Raw genomic sequence first — 24,084 nt, 5'->3', positions numbered from 1 at the left:
GAGGTTGGATTTGAGGTTGTCTTTGTACCTCTTCTTTGGGCGACCCTTCTTGCGGTAACCAGACGCTAGCTCACTGTAAAACACCTGCCGTGGAATTCTTGACTCCTCCATGCGAATGACGTGGCCAGACCAACGAAGCTGGGCTTGGAGTATCTTGGCTTCAATGCTTGTGGTGTCAGCTCTGTCTAGGACTTCGAGGTTTGTAATGCGGTCCTGCCAGCGTATGCGCATGATTGCCCGCAGAGAGCGTGTGTGGAATCGCTCCAGCTTCTTGATATGTCTACAGTAAAGGGTCCAAGTCTCGCAGCCGTATAGTAGTGACGGGAGGACGATAGCATTATAAACCTTCAGCTTTGTTGACAGGCGAATGTCCTGATGTTGTAAGACTTTGGTACGGAGTTTTCCCAATGCATGGCTCGCTTTCTGGATCCTGGCCGCAATCTCTTTGTCTAGTGTGTTGTCGTTGGAGATGGTGCTGCCCAGGTACACGAATGAGTCGACATTCTTCAGCTGTGTGCCATCGATGGTTATGCATGGCTGCTGGGGGATACTGTCTGGTGCGGGTTGAAGGAGAACTTCCGTCTTACTAAGACTGATTTTCAGACCGAACAACTTTGATGCTTCAGAGAACTTGTCCACGATAGTCTGTAGATGATTCTCCTGGTGAGCCATCAGCGCGCAGTCGTCGGCGAACAGGGCATCAAGTATAAGCCTTTCCATGGTCTTTGTCTTGGCCGTAAGACGTCGCAGGTCAAACAGTGAGCCGTCCAGCCGGTACCTGATGTAGACACCAAGGTCAAGGTCTCGCACAGCGTGAAGCAGTACCTGGGTGAAGAAGAGATTGAACAACACTGGAGCAAGCACACAGCCTTGTTTCACACCGTTGGAGATACTGAAGCTCTCAGAGGGCTCACCATCGGACAGGACTTCACCCGTCATGTCGTCGTGGAACAGCCTAATCAAGGTTGTAAACTTTGCAGGGCATCCAAGCTTACTGAGGATAATCCACAATGCTTCGCGGTTGACGGTGTCGAAAGCTTTGGTGAGGTCGATGAAGACTGCGTAGAGGTTCATATTCTGCTCAAGGCACTTCTCCTGGATCTGTCTTACTGTAAATACCATGTCAACTGTGCATCTACCAGGGCGGAAGCCGCACAGTGACTCTGGGAGGTTTTTCTCTGCAACGGATGGAATCAGCCTGTTCAGCATGATGCGGGCGAGGATTTTTCCGGCGATTGTGAGAAGGGATATACCCCTGTGATTTTCGCACACTGTGCGAGTGCCTTTGTTCATGTACAGGGCGACTATTGATGCATCACGTAGGTCGGCAGGCATTACTTCCTCGTCCCAGATGCTGATCAGGACGCTGTGAAAAGCGTGCAGGGCCTCATCGCTAAGGGCCTTGTATACCTCCGCTGGTATACCGTCCTTGCCTGCAGCTTTCCCAGATGACATTTGCTTGATGGCCTTCGTGAGTTCCTCCATGGATGGGGGATCGCTGAGTTCCTCGATTAGTAGCTGTTGAGGGATTTGGTCAAGTGCAGACTGGTCTACTGACGACGGGCGATTGAGAAGTTGACTAAAGTGTTCCCTCCACCTCATGTTGATTGCAGTTTTGTCCTTGATGAGCGTGGCTCCGTCTGCTGACAGCAAGGGAGCGGAACCAGATTTCGATGGACCGTAGACTGTTTTGAGGGAGCTAAAGAAATGTTTCGAGTTGTTAGAGTCTGCAAAGCCTTGAATCTCTTCGGCCTTCTTCTCCCACCACTGGTCACGCATCGTTCTTATTTCCTGCTGAGCCAAGTACTGTAAGGACTTAAATCTGTCTTTCTTTGCAGCGGAGCTCGGATCGTTTTGCCATTCCATGAATGCCTTGTTCTTTCTGGCAAGTAGATTTTCAATTGCTTCGTTGTTCTCGTCGAACCAATCCTGGTGTTTCCGCGTCTTTGGGCCAAGAGCTGTCTTTGCTGTCTCGGTGACTACATCTCTGAACTGGTTCCACTTCTCCTTTGGATCTCCAGACAAAGGCCCGTTTGCAGTCAGCTTCTCATTCAGGCTGTTCTGGAACTTCTGTAGGTAGGAAGGCTGTTGGAGTCTGGCTGTGTTGAAGGGCGTGCGCACAAGCTTTGGACGCTTTGGGTGACGTGGCGCAATGTGAAGTTTCAGAGTGCAGCGGACTAGGCGGTGATCTGCGCATGCGCATGGCTCTGGTGACGTGGACATCCTGGATGTCACGCTGGCGGACGATAACAAAGTCTATGAGATTCCACTGTTTTGATCTTGGATGCATCCAGGTCGTCTTGAACTTGTCTGCCATTCTGAACACAGTGTTGGTGATGACCAGATCGTACTCCGCACACTTGCTTAACAGTAGGAGGCCGTTGTTATTCATCTTGCCAACGCCGTGTCTTCCTAGCACTCCATCCCATCGTTCGTAGTCCCGACCAACTCGGGCGTTTAAGTCTCCGAGCAGGATGATCTTATCACCGGCGGGAACAGAGCTCAGGATGGAACTGAGGTCGTCATAAAACTGCTCGATTGTCTCCTCTGGGCTCGTGAGGGTGGGAGCATATGCGCTGATGATTGTTGCATAGCGCTTGTAACAGAGAGGTAGACGTAACTTCATCAGCCTTTCATTGACACCTGTAGGTAAGTCTGGAAGTTCTTTCAGTAGACTTGTCCTAATAGCCAGTCCAACCCCGTGGATCCTGTCTTCGTGTGCGGCCTTCCCTTTCCAAAAGAAAGTGTAACCGCTGGTCTGTTCTGTAAGAGAACCTTCATCGGCGAGGCGGGTCTCGCTCAAAGCTGCGATGTCGATGTTGTAGCGTGCTAGTTCTTTGGCAACTAGAGCTGTTCTCCTTTGGGGTCTTATGATTCCTCTGTCCATAAGGGTACGGACATTCCATGCTCCTAAGAGTAGTTTATTTTTTCTTCTATCGCTTCAACCGCATAGATGGATGATCTGCCAGCCGCGGCTTGCTGGCCAGATGCAGTAGGGCAGGCAATGTTTAGACCACCTTTTCTAGGTCCCTCCCTCACTAGGGTGAGCAGTGCTGTCCTGAAGAGGGCTGCTCAGTCGCCATGGATGCTGCCGAACTTGTCTGCTGCCCTGGGTACAGAAAAAGAACGACCATCTGTCCATGGCCGCCTACGTGCAGGTTTTTGACTACAACTCCCAGTGTTCACCTCCACCTGTTGCTTTCGCCAATCCCCCATCGCCGTAGGGCTTATTGAAGAAGTAAGATGAAGAAAGATAATAAGATGAAAGTACAACGAAACCTGTGCGAGAAAGATATTATAGTGGAAAAGCCGTTGCACAGGGGCAATCCCACTCTCTCTGCCGCAGAAGCCAGAATCCAGTGGTACGAAGAGTCGTCACGGCTGGTGACCTCCTTGGCCGCAGTGTGATGGCCGGGACGTCTTTAGTGCTCTGTCACGCCCTAAGCATTCCCGGTGCCTTGCTGCAACGCCTTCTCAGCCATTTAACCCAAAGTGGGCATCTTCTGCCTGATCCGCCATAGCAGTCTTTTCTGTGACTCGGGTGAGCAAATCCCTAGATGGATTGCCTACCAAGGCTAACAGGCTCCATCTGCCCAGAAGGGAATATACCGTCCCTGGTTCGGTCCCTGGTATGACATTTTGTCTAAGACAGGTGCACCACGTGAAGGTAGTTATACAGGAATTAGGTGACCAGAGCCGTGGGGAGTAGTCACCCTAAGCACCCCTAGTAATACCTAGGAATAACCTAAGACTAACCTCTAGGAATAACCTAGTAATACATAGGAATAACCTAAGACTAACCTCTAGGAATAACCTAGGAATACCTAGGAATAACCTAAGACTAACCTCTAGGAATACCTAGGAATAACCTAAGAATAACCTCTAGGAATAACCTAGTAATACCTAGGAATAACCTATGACTAACCTCAAGGAATAACCTAGGAATACCTAGGAATAACCTAAGAATAACCTCCAGGAATAACCTAGGAATAACCTAAGACTAACCTCTAGGAATAACCTAGGAATACCTAGGAATAACCTAAGAATAACCTCTAGAAATCACCTAGGAATACCTAGGAATAACCTAAGAATAACCTCTAGGAATAACCTAGGAATACCTAGGAATAACCTAAGACTAACCTCTAGGAATAACCTAGTAATACCTAGGAATAACCTAAGAATAACCTCTAGGAATAACCTAGGAATACCTAGGAACAACCTCCAGGAATAACCTAGTAATACCTAGGAATAACCTAAGAATAACCTCTAGGAATAACCTAGGAATACCTAGGAATAACCTAAGAATAACCTCTAGGAATCACCTAGGAATACCTAGGAATAACCTAAGACTAACCTCTAGGAATAACCTAAGGAAAAAGACTAACCTCTAGGAATAACCTAGTAATACCTAGGAATAACCTAAGAATAACCTCTAGGAATAACCTAGTAATACCTAGGAATAACCTAAGAATAACCTCTAGGAATAACCTAGGAATACCTAGGAATAACCTAAGAATAACCTAATCCTGGAGGATTGACTTTTTTTTTCTTATTGTTTATTGGAATTGACGGCAAATCTTTGTTGACGTCCTTGTTGTTGTCCATGTGCTACGCACACGGTTCAGGGGCCGGTTCCTGAAAGGCTGGATAAAGTTATCCACGGACAAAAGTTATCTGTTGTATAGGATTTGTTCAGGATTTATCCGTTGGATAAGCATTTATCTACAGCTCTTATCTGGCCTTCTAGGAACCGGCCCCAGGACGTCAATATTTGGAAGAAATTGGGTGTTGTTTCCCTATAATTGGGAGCAGTATAGCTAAAACTACTTGGATATATGGGTTTTAAAGAAAACTTAGCGCTTGTTGGCTTTTCCGAGCAAAACAAGCTTCGGATCTGGAAACATTAAAAAAAATTAAAAAAGGCATTTCGGTTACCTGTGCCCGGGAGACTGGGCTCTAGATAAATTCCGCTGAGGTCAGCTTGTGGGCTCGGAAATATTGTTTTGGCGCGTAAATTGTGTAGAAAGGACTATTTCTTTTCCACATAATGGGAATTCAGGGGCTTGCGAAATTACTGGGTGACATTGCTCCCTCAGGAATAAAAGAAAATGAAATAAAGAACTATTTCGGTAAGTAAAGCAGTAGTTCAAAGTTGTCGAAGGGGGTGATTGGTTAAGTATGTCGGTGACGAGCTGGTTCTCATAACAGGTCGGAAAATCGCGATCGATGCTTCGATGAGTATTTACCAGTTTCTAATCGCTGTCAGAAGTGATGGCAGCCAGCTGACAAACGAAGCTGGAGAGACAACTAGGTAAGTTTGTAAGAGCTCATCATATATACATATTTATAGGCTTTAAATTTACCATCATTTAATGACTTGGCTGCACATGATTGCCTTATTGCCATTGATATTACTGTTTTCATTATTCTGTGAACTCTCTCTGACAATTTGTTTGTGCCCGCATTACCATAGAAACTTACCTCCACTACCGGAATGCTGTACACCCTTTTTTAAGCTTACATTAAACGAAGAACCAGCTGCATGCCGGTAGTTGAGGTTTGTTCCCGTGGTGAGTGTGCGCGCATACTTATAGCTGGAATGGCCTATTGCCTTTTGGCTTCTGTCATTCTAAATCCTTGAAGTGTTTTTATTGGCCAACACTAGAATGGTTTCCAATAACGCCACCTCTTCTCAAGACCCTGACCAATCAAAAAGCACCAGATGTAATTCCATTCGTTTGAGTGCAGAAGCTAGAAAGCTATTTTAGTGGTTGGAAATTATTGACAAGGGTTTGTAATATTTGACATTGCAGTAATACTCAGCCACCGCTGACATAAAAAGGACAACTCGTTTAAAGCATGTTTTGGGGGATGTCAATTAAACCAACATCATAGTGACATGCATCCTTTGCAGTCTTCCGGCATTACTTGGTAGTTTGAATGGTGATGTCTTTTCTTTTTTCTTTATAAAACACTGATAAAAGAAAATATGCTTTATTGCGTATGGAGATAGTTCCCTACAGATGGAGTATATTTCTTAGTTCGAATATATCTGCTGTCAGCTTTTTGGATTGACCTGGTGCTTTCAGCTTAGACTTTTAAGCAATGAGAGAACACCAGAAGCACCAGGCTTAAAAATACAAAAGATTCAAACTACACATGTAAAAATACAAATTAACAACAAAGCAAAGATCAAGAGCCATTTGAACTTTGCACATTAAACAATGTGTGAACTCCCTATGTACTCTGGGAATACTCTTTGGTAATGGTTTGATTGATTTCCACCAAAACACAGTCTTCAATAATGGTCTTTTCATGTTGAAGGTCACATGATGATGAGTGTTACATATGATGACATTAAACCCACCATCATTTGATGAATGTGTTTTATTTTTCAGTCATTTGATGGGTTTGTTTTACCGAACAATACGGATGGTGGAAAATGGCATTAAACCAGTGTATGTTACATTATCAAGGGTTTCTATACTACCCCTGTTTAGTGTGTGTTTTTTTAATAGTGGTCGAATTTGTCTATTGTGTTAAATTTGTCTATTTCCAGGTATGTCTTTGATGGCAAACCACCTCAGCTGAAATCTGGAGAGGTAATTCGTTATTGGAAATTCTGCATCTACAAAACTGTTGTCAACCTGGTTTACTTTTGTTTTGTGTAAGCCCTAAAGTGAAGAATGGCTAAAGTTAATCAAGTTAGATCAAAGCTGCTTAAGCATATCATTTTCCCTTACGTAGCTTGCGAAGAGAACAGAAAGAAGAGAGGAGGCGCAGAAGGCCTTGTCAAAGGCAGAGGAAGCGGGTGACACTGAAAATATTGACAAGTTCTCCAGGAGACTGGTAAGCTTCTATAATCAAGTAGAGTTACTGTTTGATAACTGAATATCATAATAATGATAAGAAAAACACGACAGTGACAACAACATTCATTTAGACTACCTAATAGATGGAATGCAGTTTAATACCTACAGTATTGGCTTCAGATTATGAAGCCACCCCCTAAAGAACAAAGAGGGATTTTTTTATGCCTTTGCAGTATCTCCCCGGGACATTCATTGTCAGATTTGGCTACATACCAGAGTGATCTAGCTCATGCTTTATAGTTATGTCTACAAAAAGCATGTCTATTGAGAACCGAAAGTGGACCTTCGGCCATTGTGTGTGTGTGTGTGTGTTCGCACCCCCTGCATCCCTCCCTGGGTACGGGCCTGGGTAGGGGGGCTCATTAGAAAGGATTCTATTACTTTTCCATATAATATTTTTTACAAGTAACTAATGTACAGTATTTCTCAGATACAAGTATGGAATGCCAAATAATTTCTATTGACTTTTTTCATTGTTCTTGCAGGTTCGTGTGACAAAGGAACACAATGAAGAATGCAAACAGTTGCTTAAGCTTATGGGAATACCATACGTTGAGGTAAGTCCTGATGCAAGATAGCTTGTTTAGGGAAAGGTCACTAAAACAGTTGATGACAACCTCCCATTTACTTAATTCACCAGTAATGACCCTGCATTCTGATGGCAAAATATATACCTATGTTTCTTTTTTAAGTTTTGGAACTGTATTTCAAGTGTTAGCCCTTTGTCAGAGCTCATGCTTAACGCTTGAAATATAAGCGAACTACTCTGTTTTTACAAGGTGTAAGGCATAGCATTTAAACCACAGTGCCTATGCAGACCACCTAGTTATTCTACAGCTTGCCTGTAGTTTTTCTAGTTATACCGTATGTATCCATTTGTAAACTTAGCTTATTCATGGGGCAGCGAATAGGTTGAAAGATAAATGCCAGTAGGTACTGTAGGTGTAAGAGAATCGAGAAAGAAATTAGTTGGAATTGATCAACTTTGCTGTGTTAAATGCTTATTCTGAAAGAACAGTGATTTCTTTCTCAGGCTCCATGTGAAGCAGAAGCTCAATGTGCTGCCCTTGTGAAGTCAGGAAAAGTAATAATATCCTTAATAACTATAGATTAACAAGCCCTTAACCCCCTGATTACTCCTTAAATTATAAGTCCAAGTGTATGGTATTACCCCGCCCATGCGCCCATCCCAGATAATATACAGTATATCCCCATTTATCAGACTTGTTAGCCTTTGGGTGTAACCACACAAATAGCCAAGTAAAGGCCCCTTCTTGCACAGCTTTACTTCTTTTACCTAATACAAGCTAATACCATGCCCTCTAGCCCCATGTGGATGTTTCCCTACCAATGACCTCAGTCCTGTAAGAACCCTCTGCTAGTACAGCTTCACTTCATGTAACTCCAGCCCATGCCTTATCTTGAACTCTAGTTCATGGTGCTTCCCTACACACTATACATAGCTACGGAAGCAACCATGTGCTTCATGCATTACCAACAACAACATACCGGGGGCATCCAACCCTTGAAAACCACTCCCTCACTCCTAGCTCATTAACAATTCCCTTGTCCTGCCCTATCCACTAACTCAGGCACACTGCCTTATCCACTAACTTAGGAACACTGCCCTATCCACTAGCTTAGGGACACTGCCCTATCCACTAACTTAGGAACACTGCCTTATCCACTAACTTAGGAACACTGCCCTATCCACTAACTTAGGAACACTGCCCTATCCACTAACTTAGGAACACTGCCCTAGCCACTAACTTAGGGACACTGCCCTATCCACTAACTTAGAAACACTGCCCTATCCACTAACTTAGGAACACTGCCTTATCCACTAACTTAGGAACACTGCCCTATCCACTAACTTAGGAACACTGCCCTATCCACTAACTTAGGAGCACTGCCCTATCCACTAACTCAGGCACACTGCCCTATCCACTAACTTAGGAACACTACCCTATCCACTAACTTAGGCACACTGCCCTTTCCACTAACTTAGGGACACTGCCCTATCCACTAACTTAGGCACACTGCCCTTTCCACTAACTTAGGGACACTGCCCTATCCACTAACTTAGGAACACTGCCCTATCCACTAACTTAGGAACACTGCCCTATCCACTAACTTAGGAACACTGCCCTATCCACTAACTTAGGCACACTGCCCTTTCCACTAACTTAGGGACACTGCCCTATCCACTAACTTAGGCACACTGCCCTTTCCACTAACTTAGGGACACTGCCCTATCCACTAACTTAGGAACACTGCCCTATCCACTAACTTAGGAACACTGCCCTATCCACTAACTTAGGGACACTGCCCTATCCACTAACTTAGGAACACTGCCCTATCCACTAACTTAGGCACACTGCCCTTTCCACTAACTTAGGGACACTGCCCTATCCACTAACTTAGGCACACTGCCCTTTCCACTAACTTAGGGACACTGCCCTATCCACTAACTCAGGCACACTGCCCTATCTACTAACTCAGGCACACTGCCCTATTCACTAACTTAGGAACACTGCCCTATCCACTAACTTAGGAACACTGCCCTATCCACTAACTTAGGAGCACCGCCTTATCCACTAACTTAGGCACACTGGCCTATCCACTAACTTAGGAACAGTGCCCTATCCACTAACTTAGGAACACTGCCTTATCCACTAACTCAGGCACACTGCCCTTTCCACTAACTTAGGAACACTGCCCTATCCACTAACTTAGGAACACTGCCTTATCCACTAACTTAGGAACACTGCCCTATCCACTAAATTAGGAACACTGCCTTATCCACTAACTCAGGCACACTGCCCTTTCCACTAACTTAGGAACACTGCCCTATCCACTAACTTAGGAACACTGCCTTATCCACTAACTTAGGAACAGTGCCCTATCCACTAAATTAGGAACACTGCCTTATCCACTAACTCAGGCACACTGCCCTATCCACTAACTCAGGCACACTGCCCTATCCACTAACTTAGGGACACTGCCCTATCCACTAACTTAGGAACACTGGCCTATCCACTAACTTAGGAACACTGGCCTATCCACTAACTTAGGGACACTGCCCTATCCACTAACTTAGGGACACTGCCCTATCCACTAACTTAGGAACACTGCCCTATCCACTAACTCAGGCACACTGCCCTATCCACTAACTCAGGCACACTGCCCTATCCACTAACTCAGGCACACTGCCCTATCCACTAACTTAGGAACACTGCCCTATCCACTAACTTAGGAGCACTGCCCTATCCACTAACTTAGGAACACTGCCTTATCCACTAACTTAGGAACACTGCCCTATCCAATAACTCAGGCACACTGCCCTATCCACTAACTTAGGAGCACTGCCCTATCCACTAACTCAGGCACACTGCCTTATCCACTAACTCAGGCACACTGCCCTATCCACTAACTCAGGCACACTGCCCTATCCACTAACTTAGGGACACTGCCCTATCCACTAACTTAGGAACACTGGCCTATCCACTAACTTAGGAGCACTGCCCTATCCACTAACTTAGGAACACTGCCTTATCCACTAACTTAGGGACACTGCCCTATCCAATAACTCAGGCACACTGCCCTATCCACTAACTTAGGAGCACTGCCCTATCCACTAACTCAGGCACACTGCCTTATCCACTAACTCAGGCACACTGCCCTATCCACTAACTCAGGCACACTGCCCTATCCACTAACTCAGGCACACTGCCCTATCCACTAACTTAGGAACACTGCCTTATCCACTAACTTAGGAACACTGCCCTATCCAATAACTCAGGCACACTGCCCTATCCACTAACTCAGGCACACTGCCCTATCCACTAACTTAGGAGCACCGCCCTATCCACTAACTCAGGCACACTGCCCTATCCACTAACTCAGGCACACTGGCCTATCCACTAACTTAGGAACACTGCCTTATCCACTAACTTAGGAGCACTGCCCTATCCACTAACTCAGGCACACTGCCCTATCCACTGACTTAGGAACACTGCCTTATCCACTAACTTAGGAACACTGCCCTATCCAATAACTCAGGCACACTGCCCTATCCACTAACTCAGGCACACTGCCCTATCCACTAACTTAGGAGCACCGCCTTATCCACTAACTTAGGAGCACCGCCTTATCCACTAACTTAGGCACACTGGCCTATCCACTAACTTAGGAACACTTTCTTATCCACTAACTTAGGAGCACCACCTTATCCACTAACTTAGGAGCACTGCCCTATCCACTAACTTAGGAACACTGCCTTATCCACTAACTTAGGAACACTGCCCTATCCAATAACTCAGGCACACTGCCCTATCCACTAACTCAGGCACACTGCCCTATCCACTAACTTAGGAGCACCGCCTTATCCACTAACTTAGGAGCACCGCCTTATCCACTAACTTAGGCACACTGGCCTATCCACTAACTTAGGAACACTGCCTTATCCACTAACTTAGGAGCACTGCCCTATCCACTAACTTAGGGACACTGCCCTATCCACTAACTTAGGGACACTGGCCTATCCACTAACTTAGGAACAGTGCCCTATCCAATAACTCAGGCACACTGCCCTATCCACTAACTCAGGCACACTGCCCTATCCACTAACTTAGGAGCACCGCCTTATCCACTAACTTAGGAGCACCGCCTTATCCACTAACTTAGGCACACTGGCCTATCCACTAACTTAGGAACACTGCCTTATCCACTAACTTAGGAGCACCGCCTTATCCACTAACTTAGGCACACTGGCCTATCCACTAACTTAGGAACACTGCCTTATCCACTAACTTAGGAGCACTGCCCTATCCACTAAATTAGGAACACTGCCTTATCCACTAACCTAGGAGCACTGCCTTATCCACTAACTCAGGCACACTGCCCTATCCACTAACTTAGGAACACTGCCTTATCCACTAACTTAGGAACACTGCCCTATCCACTAACTTAGGGACACTGCCCTATCCACTAACTTAGTTACACTGCCCTATACACTAACTTAGGAACACTGCCCTATCCACTAACTCAGGCACACTGCCTTATCCACTAACTTAGGAACACTGCCCTATCCACTAACTTAGGGACACTGCCCTATCCACTAACTCAGGCACACTGCCCTATCCACTAACTTAGGAACACTGCCCTATCCACTAACTTAGGCACACTGCCCTATCCACTAACTTAGGAACACTGCCCTATCCACTAACTCAGGCACACTGCCTTATGCACTAACTTAGGAACACTGCCCTATCCACTAACTTAGGGACACTGCCCTATCCACTAACTCAGGCACACTGCCCTATCCACTAACTTAGGAACACTGCCCTATCCACTAACTTAGGGACACTGCCCTATCCACTAACTCAGGCACACTGCCCTATCCACTAACTTAGGCACACTGCCCTATCCACTAACTTAGGAACACTGCCTTATCCACTAACTCAGGCACACTGCCCTTTCCACTAACTTAGGAACACTGCCCTATCCACTAACTTAGGCACACTGCCCTATCCACTAACTTAGGAGCACCGCCTTATCCACTAACTTAGGCACACTGGCCTATCCACTAACTTAGGAACAGTGCCCTATCCACTAACTTAGGAACACTGCCTTATCCACTAACTCAGGCACACTGCCCTATCCACTAACTTAGGAACAGTGCCCTATCCACTAACTTAGGAACACTGCCTTATCCACTAACTCAGGCACACTGCCCTATCCACTAACTTAGGAACAGTGCCCTATCCACTAACTTAGGAACACTGCCTTATCCACTAACTCAGGCAAACTGCCCTATCCACTAACTTAGGAACACTGCCCTATCCACTAACTTAGGAACACTGCCTTATCCACTAACTTAGGAACACTGCCCTATCCACTAACTTAGGGACACTGCCCTATCCACTTACTTAGGGACACTGCCCTATCCACTAACTTAGGGACACTGCCTTATCCACTAACTTAGGGACACTGCCCTAGCCACTAACTCAGACACACTGCCCTAGCCACTAACTCAGACACACTGCCTTATCCACTAACTTAGGGACACTGCCCTATCCACTAACTTAGGGACACTGCCCTATCCACTAACTTAGGAACACTGGCCTATCCACTAACTTAGGGACACTGGCCTATCCACTGACTTAGGGACACTGCCCTTTCATCTAGCTTAGGGGCAATGACAGGGCTGTTTGCTCAGTGTTACTGCAGTGAGGCTTAAATTGTCATTTCCTTAAAGGTGTATGCTACCGGGACGGAGGACATGGATGCCTTAACATTTGGAACGACTGTGATGCTAAGACATCTTACATTTAGTGAGGCAAAGTAAGTTACCAGTTATCCAATCTTTGGACACTAGGGCATCAACTGATTTTATCTGTACATCTTGCATTACTTGATGAAATACTGTATTAATTATTATTATTATTATTATTATCATTATTTATGTTATCATTATGTCTTTTCATCATGCTTTACTTGTGTTTTACTTTGTTTTACTGTTTTGTGCTTTACTTTAATTATTAATCATTATTTATATTATCATAATTATCTGGATTATTATCCTCTTATTGCCAGGAAAATGCCCATCAAAGAATTCCATCTTCAGAATGTTTTGAGTGAAGCTGGTTTATCTCAAGATGAGGTGAGAATTCATTATTCGATTTCACTTACTCATTCACCTACATTATTCCAAATAAGGTTGCACTTCAGAATTCGTGTGCTGTGCTTCAGCATCATTGAATAAGTAAGAAAATGCACCAATAAAAAATACAGTTCGTGTAATGAATCAAGGTTTCCAAAACCGTAGTGTTCTCGTTTATATCCCTCAAAAATTAATATTCAAGTCTCTCTCAGAGGGAGTGAGTTTGCCAATTGCACTCTATCCATAATGTGTCACTGGTTCTCTGAGTTATACTGTACCTTATTTTAACAAATAGGGGTATACAAGTTCTCTTGTTGTTGGTTTATTATCACACGATCTAAATGTTTAAAGTAAATAAATGAAAAGTTTCAAAACATGTCAAAATCAAATAAAATTGGCTTTTCGTATATACATTTTTCCAAAAATTCATATGTAAGTTTTGTTAAAAAAAATCATTTAAAACAGCTATTGTAATGTTGCTGTTTTGTTTTATAAAGTTCATAGACTTGTGTATTCTACTTGGCTGCGATTATTGTGACTCAATCAAGGGTGAGTTTTTTTTTTTTTTGCTTGCTACCATATTATTATGTTCTGTTTGCTCTGTAACTTTTGTCATAATTATTTGAAATACTGCTTAGTATATACATATTATAACCCATTTCAGTTTTCTGCGAGGGAGAAAAGTTTTCTGCCATTTTTTTCTTTACTGTTGAGTAACGATTGAGGGGGAAGAAGCACGCTGAAGCGTGACCTTCTGCCAATCTTACTTTACTGTCGGATCCGTTGTATTGCAACGCCGAATTTTCAAAACACCGATTTGTTTTTGTCTTTTGGGATTTTCTGTTCCGCCAGTCAAATTATTCTAAGCCAATCAGATTTTTTCCATCTCTCGCCTTGTACAGTTGCCTTGCTTTCTTCCGCGACACTGTCTTGTTTTTGTCCAGAGGATAGCCAGGGAAGTGAACAAAGCGAGACTCTGATTGGCTCAGAATGGTTTTACTGACGGAACAGAAGACCAAAACAAATCAAAACGCGGGTCGCGATACAACGGATTCGACAGTAATTCCCCTCCTTGCACGTACAGTATGTACAGTATTTTGATGTGTTGGAAGAAATCAGGGCAGAATTCTGAATGAATTTCATAACACACTCAACAGCGACTTTGCATTCCTCTTGTTCATTCCCCTTTTTAAGAATGTCGACCATCTATCTTTGCTTTTGTTTACAAAAGGCGACTTGTCCTTAGAGATCACGTTACTTCTTGAGTGGCAAATTCAGTCCAAAAAGACGCAGAAATGTGCCGTCACACTAGATCTTGATAGCGACGAAAAATAAAATATTTCAATAAAAATTGATTCTTTGAGTGATTCAGTCTTCTTGATTAGCCTTGTTTAAATTGGCTTGATATCACATACCCTTTCCTTGCAGGGATCGGGCCGAAGAGGTCTGTGGACCTGATAAGACAGCATCGCTCTATTGACAAGATCCTGGAAAATATTGATACAAGTGTGAGTGTGCATGTGTAGCTCGATGATTGTGCGTCTGTGCCATAATATGTCGGGTCGAAAGTAAAAAAAACTATAACCAACTATAAATTTCGAAATTTCGGATGAAATTTTGGATGGCGCAAAGTGACAAAAAAACTATAGCCAAAGTTATGCAAAGATACCCGATACCTGGATTTTATTTAAATTAGTATTAGCACGTAATGTAACACTTGCACGTAGCTCCACCAAATTTATTTATTTATTCAATTTTTTATTTATTCATTTGTTCATTTATTTTTTATATATATATTCTATGTTGACACTTGATTTATATTCTCCAGAAACATCCACCCCCTGAGAACTGGTTGTATAAGGTAAGATTGGGTGACTGGCACTAATAGATCACGTGACTTTTTGGATGGAAGCCTCGCGCGCGATCCGGCTTTTGGCGGCAAAATAATAACAATGAATTGCAACTTCTTCAGCGCTTACGAATCAGCTATAAAGGTTCATGTCTCAGCGGCTCCAGTTTATTCTAGTCCAGGCCTTTACGTAATACTGATTGTGACCATGTCTTATGTCAGGAGGCTCGTGAACTGTTTAAAAATCCTGAAGTCCGAAACCCCGAAGAAATTGAGGTACTGTAAGCCATAATCCAGAATTTTGTATTTTTAAATTTTGTAATAGCAACATATTGATAATTCGTGTCAGTATTTCGGTATAGAAATATTATACGAAGCTCCTCGGAAATGAGAGTAATCTTGGGCAGTTGGTCGATGATCTTCGGAAATGTGTCTCAAATGTGCAGGTGTACTTTGGAAATGACTTGATTATATTCGGCATTTGGTCGGTAATCTTCGGTAATGACTCGGTGATCTTCGGCAGTTGGTCGGTGATTGCGAAAATGTTATTTTCGAGAGTGGATCGGTGATCTTCAAGAATGACTAAGCGGTCTTTGAAAGCTTTGGTTTCAAGAGTGCATTTGAAAGTATTCACTACAGTCAGAAAAAAGTAAATAACTGTTAAATCTTTGTGTTATTAGCTAAAATGGGAGGAACCTAACGAGGAAGCGCTTGTTACCTTTATGTGCCAGGAGAAAGGATTCAGCGAGGACAGAATTCGGTCAGGAATCAAGAAACTCACCAAGGCTCGCCACGGCTCCACCCAAGGGCGACTGGACTCGTTCTTTAAAGTGCTTCCATCGCCAGCAAACAAACGCAAGGTTAGGCACACAGACCAAGGGGGGGAGGGTAAAAATACATCAGTCGTAATCTAGAGGGGCACGCTTCGCTTTAACACTCGAAGCACGACACAAACGTTATAACTCACACAAGCCACTGCTATATGACACGCTGGCACGGTGCATTGACACGCTTCGCCTTACATAACACTCAAAGCACAGCACGCTTATATGCGACACGTTATAACTCACGCAAGTCACTGCTATATGACACGCTGGTACGGCGCATTGACACGCTTCTAGATGTACTTCTAGATGCACGAGACGTTTATATAAGGCACGATATAACTCGCGCAAGACACTGCTATATGACACGCTGGTACGGCGCTTTGACACGCTTCTAGATGCACTCCTAGATGCACGACACGCTTATATAAGGCACGATATAACTCGCGCAAGACATTGCTATATGACACGCTGGTACGGCGCATTGACACGCTTCTAGATGCACTCCTAGATGCACGACACGCTTATATAAGGCACGATATAACTCGCGCAAGACACTGCTATATGACACGCTGGCACGGCACATTGACACGCTACAGTGCACTTGATGTACGACACGCTTATATGCGACACGCTATAACTCTCGCAAGACACTGCTATATGACACGCTGGAACGGTGCATTTACACGCTTCGCCGTACACAACACTCGAAGCAAGCACGCTTATATGCGACACGATATAACTCTCGCAAGACACTGCTATATGACACGCTGGCCCGGTGCATTGACACGCATCGCTGTACAATACACTCCATGCACGACACGCCGTTATACAACTCGCTTTAAATCTCGCACGTCGCTGTATGACACGCTGGCACAGCACATTGACACGCTACAATACGCTTGATGCACGACACGCCGTTACACAACACGCGGTTAGTCTCGCACGACATGCCGCCATATGAAACGCTGGCACGGCGCATTGAAGCAATTCACTGTACGATACACTTGCGAACAAGTTTCACCTTGAATAAACTTCCCACGCAGCTTGTTATTCGTTTTTTGTTTCAGCTCCAAGATGGTAAAGGGTCTCAGAATAAAAAGGCCAAGACTGGTGGGAAGTTCAAAAGACCCAAGTAACTTGCAATTACAGTTTCTAAAAAGAAACTCAGCCTTCGTTTTAAAGCGGACGAGTGTTGGTGAAACACAGGGACGAGTGGTTACAAGCGGTTGAAGGCCTGGTTACTTTTTAGGAAATGCGAGGAACTGAATAGGTGATGTTCAGACATTATTAGGGAGGGGAGGGGGAGCAAGTCTTTGAAGCCTTATGAAGAAAGGAAGGGGGTATTAGATACTGTAACAAATCTTTTTTCAAATGTGAAGTTCCAGAAGATATCAATACCCCCCCCCCCCCCCATTGAGGGGATAAGAAATTCCGGGGGGGGTAGTGGGGGGTTCAGACGCCCAGGAATTTCCAGAGGGGAGGGGGGGGGGGGTGAAATGCCCTTCTTCCTTAACAGTTACTGTATTTATCTTTTTCCAGGGGGTTGGAAATTCCCGAGGGGTGGGGGATCATACTTCCGACCCCCTCAATAGGGGGGGGGGGGGTATGGATATTTTCTGGAACTACACAATATAAATATAAACTTTGGCGATGTTCTGGTCTGATCTGTTTTGGGCTGGTGCGAGGAATAGGTAACACAATACATCATCAATAACTTTATTAATTAAAAGTGATACAGATGTCACATATTCGTTTTTATTTTCGCAAAATCTGCTCAGAGAGAGACAACTGTTTAGGCTGGAAAAGCGAATAACTACTGACAAAAAAATGAAAATAATAATTAAAAGTAAAAGTAGTTTTAATGATAGATGTTATGATCAGCTATTTTTTTTAACTGTTCTTGGACGCATGCCATGGACTGTGTTCAGAAAAATCAACCTGTTTTTTTTCCAATAGAGAAAACATCTTTATCCCTTTTTTTCAAGTGAGCATTAATAAATATTTATACTTTTGTTCTCGCTGAAAAAACAACTGGATAGCTTTTTGGTAGAATTTGATATTCTTATAGCAATTTCTCATTAAAAAAAGAAAGGATTAGTTCTCCAGCGAATAGTATATTGCAAGTGGCAAGGAATAAAATATCAGATTTCAACTGGAAATCATATACACGGAATTAAAATGAAATTTACTGCGGTTTTTAATAGCCTGCTAACTTTCGTCAAACTAGTACTAAACCGCATTCTGGCATCCGTCGTTCAAAGTAACATAATAGCATTTGCCGCTTGTTTTGGTTGGCCAGCGCCTTCAGGAGAGGTGGCGTGATTGGAAACTGTTTTAGTGCTATCCAATGAAAACGCTTTAATGAATTTGAATGATGGAAGCACAAGGCCGGTCCAGCTGTCTTTGTTGAAGTCGAGCGGAAAACACAGCAAGGAACAGTGCAATACGTCCTCACTGAACTTTTAATTAGTATTCACTTGAAGCTTCAACGCCCTCATTTCCGACAACCCTAGACGCCCACATATCACCGACATTGAGTCGAGCATATGGTCAATAGAACAGAGGGGGAGTTTAGATCTGTTTACCTAATCCAGGTGAAACTTGCTTGTCGCAAGTGAAGTGATGAATATTACCAACACCAGAGATATAGCAGTTATTTGGTTACGTAATTTGACTAGTTGCTAAGGCTATTACAGAAGTTCTCCACATACAATAACATGTTTTTTACATGGTTTAACCTAAACATTTTTGGACAATTTCTTATACATTTCCTGTAAGATTCTTAAATATGTATAAGATACCAAATTTTAGCCTTTCAGGTTCTTAATTTCCAGGTTCTTAGATGTGGCGAACTACTGTATTGCTACTGTTTTTTTTTTCAGTTATTTTCATGTTGCTGTTTTAATATCCCATCAACAACCGCTCACCTTTTATATCACCTTTTATTTGTCCAGTAGATAATTTCGTTTGACGTTGTTTTTCTTGTTTGGCATTACTTCTTTCGTTTTATTTAATCTTTAATTTCTGTTTCTATCTTATTTGACATTTTCACTCTTCCGCTTTTGATTAGTTTTTTTTTTGGTATTGCATAGCTCGCATTCCATTTCCCTGTGTTTACTGATTAAGAGACAAAATCAGCAGTATCGCTCGCTTGTAACCATGCGCTCTGACTTACAGATTCCTGTTTCCTACTACTTACACGCAAATATGAACCTAGTTCATAAAAAAACAATCGTTTATCCTCATTTCGATTATCCTCATTTCAAAACTTGATACAGTGAGTATCTTCCTTGCTAGCAAGCCAAATAAGGGTTTCTTTTTGGTGTTTTTGTTTTTCATTTGTAGCTTTCGTTGACTTCCCAGCTGTTGCACACCAAGTGACTTCTGTAAAACGTGAACAGTTTCACGCTTTTCGCGGTAAATTGCAGAGTGGAATCGCCTCTAAAATTGAAAACAAGTGTAAAAAAAATGCTCAAACGCAGGAAAAGACCGAAATTCGAGGCGATGTACCAAATATCTTGTAAATACTGCTTAAAATAACAGAATATTGTTACACTTCCCGCTAACCGAAGTTAGGAATAACTCTGTGCTATTCGGATCTGTTGCTACAAAAACAGTATCCTCGCTCTTGCTAACCACGTGACACTATTAAGCCAATAACAACGCCTCGCCAACTGCCACTCAAAAAGGCAAATATGTCGGGAGAATTTCTGGCAGGTCCTTGAGAAAAATTCAATCTACCAACATACATCTAAATGGGAACAGCTTAAAAAGAAATAGCTTCCGTTATGAAACATCTTTTGATATTTATACAATAGTCAGAGGTTGTTGTAAGCAGTGAAAGCAGTATTGTTTACCGGGCTTCGCGGATTGCGTAGAATTTCGGAGTTTGATCACAATCCGTGAAAAATCGCGAAATCAAGATGACAAATTTCGATTAACGTCGATCAATTTTAGCAACAAAGTGACGTTTTTCATATATCCTCCAAGCGGAAAAACACTTAAATACAGGAGGGCCTCGGTCACAATTAGGATATTTTCCTGGGCTTTGTGAGATAAATGCCGCTTCAAGGAAAATATATTTTACTACCCGCCTCGTTTGTATCAAAGTAGAAGGCAACATGCCTCGCGGCTGCTATTCCGAGATCAGGGTCCGCGGCGAAAAAAGGATTTAGAATATCACAATCTTCTCAATCGCTTTAAGTTTTCACTGAGCGAGTCTCCAAAACGACGCCAATTCTACAAGGATTTTATGCCGAAGATGTACATGTAAAACTCGGCGGCAACCGCCGATTGAACTTTGTCTTGCGAACTAGCCGTGTGACTAAGCGTGTTATTATTTATGGAATCAATTAGAAGCTGTTACTTTACAGGATTTAGCTTAGCGAGGACTCAACATTCTGATTTTGAAACAGAGGTCTGAGTAACTTGAAAAGTAATCTTTCATAGATTGAAAACCGGAAGACTTGTCGTTAACGATCTACGCTAGTTGCTTAGACCAAAGCAATAAGTGTGCCCAGAAGTGTGCTCTCGACGCATTCAAATAGCGCGATCAAGTGCGCAGTTGAGCTGAAGTGAACAGTATTGCATTACCGTTTGCGTGAAAATATTATTTAATCTGAGCCAGATATATTCTTATATAGAACACATAGCTACGATCAAGGAAGTACAGAAGAAATAAAAGAGAGCGGCCTGGAGAAGAAAGGATTTTGCCGGTTGCCGTCCATTGTTTTTGTGAAAAGGATAACTGCATGTATGATAGGGTTTAGGCAAACGCTGACATTTAATTGGCTGGTATATCGATTCCGTATTGGACAAAAAGAAGAACAATAGTTAAATAAGGTGTGTAACAAGACTCAATTTACTAAAGGCGAACAAGAACGCAATACATAGTTAGACAAGGGTGTGTAACAAGAACGAAGAAGTCCAAAGAAACAAGGACTCCATTCCGCTGTTTCTAACGTGCATCACCTGTGTGACATGCTACCGATCCCTCCGCCCAGCGATGGTGTCCTCGCCATCGAAGTCTTGACTCTCTTAATTATCAACGCGATCGCATTTGGCGGAAACTTACTCGTGTGCGTCGCGTCGTACCGCAACCCACGTCTGCGTACCACAACGAATCTCTACGTGATTGCTCTCGCTATCTCCGACATTCTCGCAGCGTCCATCACCATGCCGCTTACTCTAGCGGCCATCGTCACGGGGCGTTGGTCTTTTGGCGTCGTCGCGTGTAATGTCCAAGGCTTCTTTGTACACTTTCTGATCTACGCTTCCATGCATACTATGGCTTTAACGGCGATTAACAGGTATTTCCGCATTGTTAAGCCGCAGAAGTACAAAAGAATCTTCCAGAAACGGAGAGCGACCACGCTTCTTGTTCTCGTGTGGATGACAGTGGGGGTGGTGGTAGGGCTGCCGCCTATTTGTGGCTGGGCGCGGTTTGATTTCAGGCCCGGCAAGTCCTTATACATGTGTATTTTGTACTTCGAGACGAAAGCCGGTGAGGTGACCTTTCTGCTGACCATACTGGTGTTCTATGTTTTGCTGTCACTCATCGTCATGGCAACGTCATATGTTCACGTGTCGCGCACCATCAAGGAGCATAATATGCAGGTGAGCCCTATATTCCAGAGTTGAACCCCGATAACTCGACATTGAATAACTCAAACTTCCCAAGAACTCCAACTGCCATAAGCTCGAACATAAACAACTCGGATTTGACTTGAACATTAATAACTCAAATTTCTCACTAACTCGACCATTAATAACTCAAATTTCTCACTAACTCGACCATTAATAACTCGCATTTCTCACTAACTCGACCATTAATAACTCAAATTTCTCACTAACTCGACCATTAATAACTCGCATTTCTCACTAACTCGCATTTCTCAATAACCCGAACTCACTCAACTCGAACTTATCAGGAACTCGAACCAATAACCCGAAATCCCCTCACAGATAAAATATCCCTACCTAGGCACCTAATGGGTTTGCATCTCCAGAAGTTTGGACACGAGCGCTACAGCTAATAATGTCCTACTACTCACAAGGAGGAGGGGGGTTCCATAACCCTAGATCTCTTCCCAATCGCTGTTGCTCCTTTTCTTACCTGGTGTTCTCGTCTCTTCTTTGCGTGTAACTCCTTCTCCCCACCCCCACCCGCGAAGAGCTAGCTTACCACCATCGCTTAAGGGTGTCATCCCCGTTCAGGGGTTGTCACGCCCCTCATATAGTTCCTCTTCCTACCAGGTGTTCTCGTCTCTCCGCCGAGTGTACCCCCTACCCTCGAAAAGCTAGTTGCCGACCCCCCTCCCCCTATGGTTGTCATCCCCGCTTAGCAGTTGCCACGCCCCTTATAAAGTTCCTCTTACTACCACGTGTTTTCGTATCTCCGCCGCGTGTACCCCCCTACCCTCGGAAAGCTAGCTGCCCCCCTCCCCCCTAGGGTTGTCATCCCCGCTTAGCGGTTGCCACGCCCCTCACGTAGTTCCATTTCTACCAGGTGTTCTCGTCCCTCCGCCGCGTGTCTGGGATCAGTGTGGAAGAGATCCGGATCACCAAGACGCTCTTCGTACTCGTACTCGCATTCACGGTCTGCTGGATCCCTGTGTACACAGTAGTGTCAATCATCAGGTCGGGACTCGGAGACCTTACGAACGCTGGCTCAGTATTCGCCTCACTCGTAATATTTCTGACCAGCGCTATCAACCCATTTGCGTATGCGTTTCGCAGCCAATCCTTCCGTGAGGAGTTTCAACGCATTTTGACTTGTCATTGCCGGCCAATCCTGCCCGACCGTCAACTGTCCGGGATTTCTATGGACCGGTTTAATGTATCGGACAGTGGGATTACTCGCAGTAGATATGGTGAAAGGGGCGATGCGAAAACTTCTATAAATTCTAAAACCTCCGGCGAGAGCATGGGAGGCGCTTGCCATGTGATTACCGATAATCCTGCCTTTGTACCATCGCCAGGCGAGGAATAGAAGGGACAAGGAGCGGGGAGTGAGTAAATAAAGAACTATCATGTCATTTTTCACGATCTTCACGGAAGCACTATAGATCATAATTATTTTTGTTATTGTTGCTGCTGTTATCATTATCATCATATACCATCAACATCATTATCATTGTAAATATTTTTGTTATATGTTTGTTATAGTTTTTGTTATTGTTATTGTGAAGGGTGCGGTCATAAACTTGTTCACATACTATACTCAGGGCCGTAGCGGGCCTTGGAGGGGGGGGGGGGCACAATACAGAAACATTACGAAAATATTGGGGGGCACATGCCCCCAGTGCCCCACCCCCTGCTACGGCCCTGATACTAGAAACTGTACATAACACGTATCTAAACATTCTTTACAAAATCTAAAATTGCCACGACACGTTATTATATTCAAATGTTTATACTTGAGTCTAGAAGTAGGAACCTTAGTGTAAATAGCACGTTTCTTTACATAATCCTAGACCTTTTGAATAACACTTTAGTACAATATGGTCACGTATTGTCAAGAGTATCGAATTCTGGTATTTGCATGACGCAGATGTACATATAGGGAGCATGGGAGATCTTGTGAATAAAAGACATTCATACAGGTTTTCAAGTGTTTTTGTTAAATTGCGAGGTTAAGATAGAGTAAGCATATACCTAAGCTGTTCATTATGAGAAAATATGCTTTAATTTGCGCCAATAGTCAATCAATAGAGCGAAATGCATTCTGATCACCATTTGCGCAAAATTCATATTCAATTTGGAATTTTGCATAAATGTGGTCATTAAATTGCGCTTTTTGACAGTCAATTAAGTGCCCATGTCATCAAACTCTTAATTTTCGGGTTTATACCAATATATCAGTAGATTGGA

At 43.6% G+C, this 24,084-nt stretch overlaps 2 protein-coding genes across 3 annotated transcripts; both read left to right on the top strand.

The window, feature by feature from the left end:
• Nucleotides 1–4,971: 4,971 nt before the first annotated feature.
• LOC5518046 (flap endonuclease 1) lies at nucleotides 4,972–17,633 on the top strand. 2 transcript variants are annotated; one of them, XM_032362613.2, is made up of 15 exons: nucleotides 4,972–5,129; nucleotides 5,209–5,311; nucleotides 6,399–6,458; nucleotides 6,560–6,602; nucleotides 6,748–6,849; nucleotides 7,358–7,429; nucleotides 7,906–7,956; nucleotides 13,132–13,217; nucleotides 13,470–13,536; nucleotides 14,034–14,085; nucleotides 14,965–15,044; nucleotides 15,365–15,397; nucleotides 15,608–15,661; nucleotides 16,117–16,245; nucleotides 17,280–17,633. In XM_032362613.2, exons 1-15 carry the CDS (start codon nucleotides 5,048–5,050, stop codon nucleotides 17,346–17,348), a joined length of 1,083 nt encoding a protein of 360 aa, XP_032218504.1. In that variant the 5' UTR covers nucleotides 4,972–5,047; the 3' UTR covers nucleotides 17,349–17,633. The 2 variants fall into 2 exon arrangements, with proteins under 2 accessions (XP_032218504.1, XP_001638024.1); XM_001637974.3 differs by having other exon boundaries at nucleotides 16,066–16,245.
• A 56-nt stretch (nucleotides 17,634–17,689) lies between these two features.
• On the top strand, nucleotides 17,690–23,818 carry LOC5518047 (melatonin receptor type 1B-A). Its single transcript, XM_032362614.2, has 2 exons — nucleotides 17,690–21,828; nucleotides 22,721–23,818. The coding sequence occupies exons 1-2, from the start codon at nucleotides 21,193–21,195 to the stop codon at nucleotides 23,201–23,203; spliced, it is 1,119 nt and encodes a 372-aa protein (XP_032218505.1). The 5' UTR covers nucleotides 17,690–21,192; the 3' UTR covers nucleotides 23,204–23,818.
• The last annotated feature ends 266 nt before the right edge of the window (nucleotides 23,819–24,084 follow it).

This window comes from Nematostella vectensis, chromosome 13 (assembly GCF_932526225.1).
Source record: "Nematostella vectensis chromosome 13, jaNemVect1.1, whole genome shotgun sequence".
In the NCBI taxonomy this organism is placed as follows: Eukaryota; Metazoa; Cnidaria; class Anthozoa; order Actiniaria; family Edwardsiidae; genus Nematostella; species Nematostella vectensis.
Note: the sequence above shows the minus strand (reverse complement) of the source record. Positions and strands in the feature narration are given on the sequence as shown.

Bases quoted from the DNA above. Each gene is read 5' to 3' on its own strand.
- LOC5518046 (XM_001637974.3), top strand. From the start codon at position 5,048: ATGGGAATTCAGGGGCTTGCGAAATTACTGGGTGACATTGCTCCCTCA. The intron at 6,603-6,747 runs GTAATTCGTTAT...TCCCTTACGTAG, and splicing joins CTCAGCTGAAATCTGGAGAG to CTTGCGAAGAGAACAGAAAG. The intron at 14,086-14,964 runs GTGAGTTTTTTT...CTTTCCTTGCAG, and splicing joins TTATTGTGACTCAATCAAGG to GGATCGGGCCGAAGAGGTCT.
- LOC5518047 (XM_032362614.2), top strand. From the start codon at position 21,193: ATGCTACCGATCCCTCCGCCCAGCGATGGTGTCCTCGCCATCGAAGTC. The intron at 21,829-22,720 runs GTGAGCCCTATA...CATTTCTACCAG, and splicing joins TCAAGGAGCATAATATGCAG to GTGTTCTCGTCCCTCCGCCG.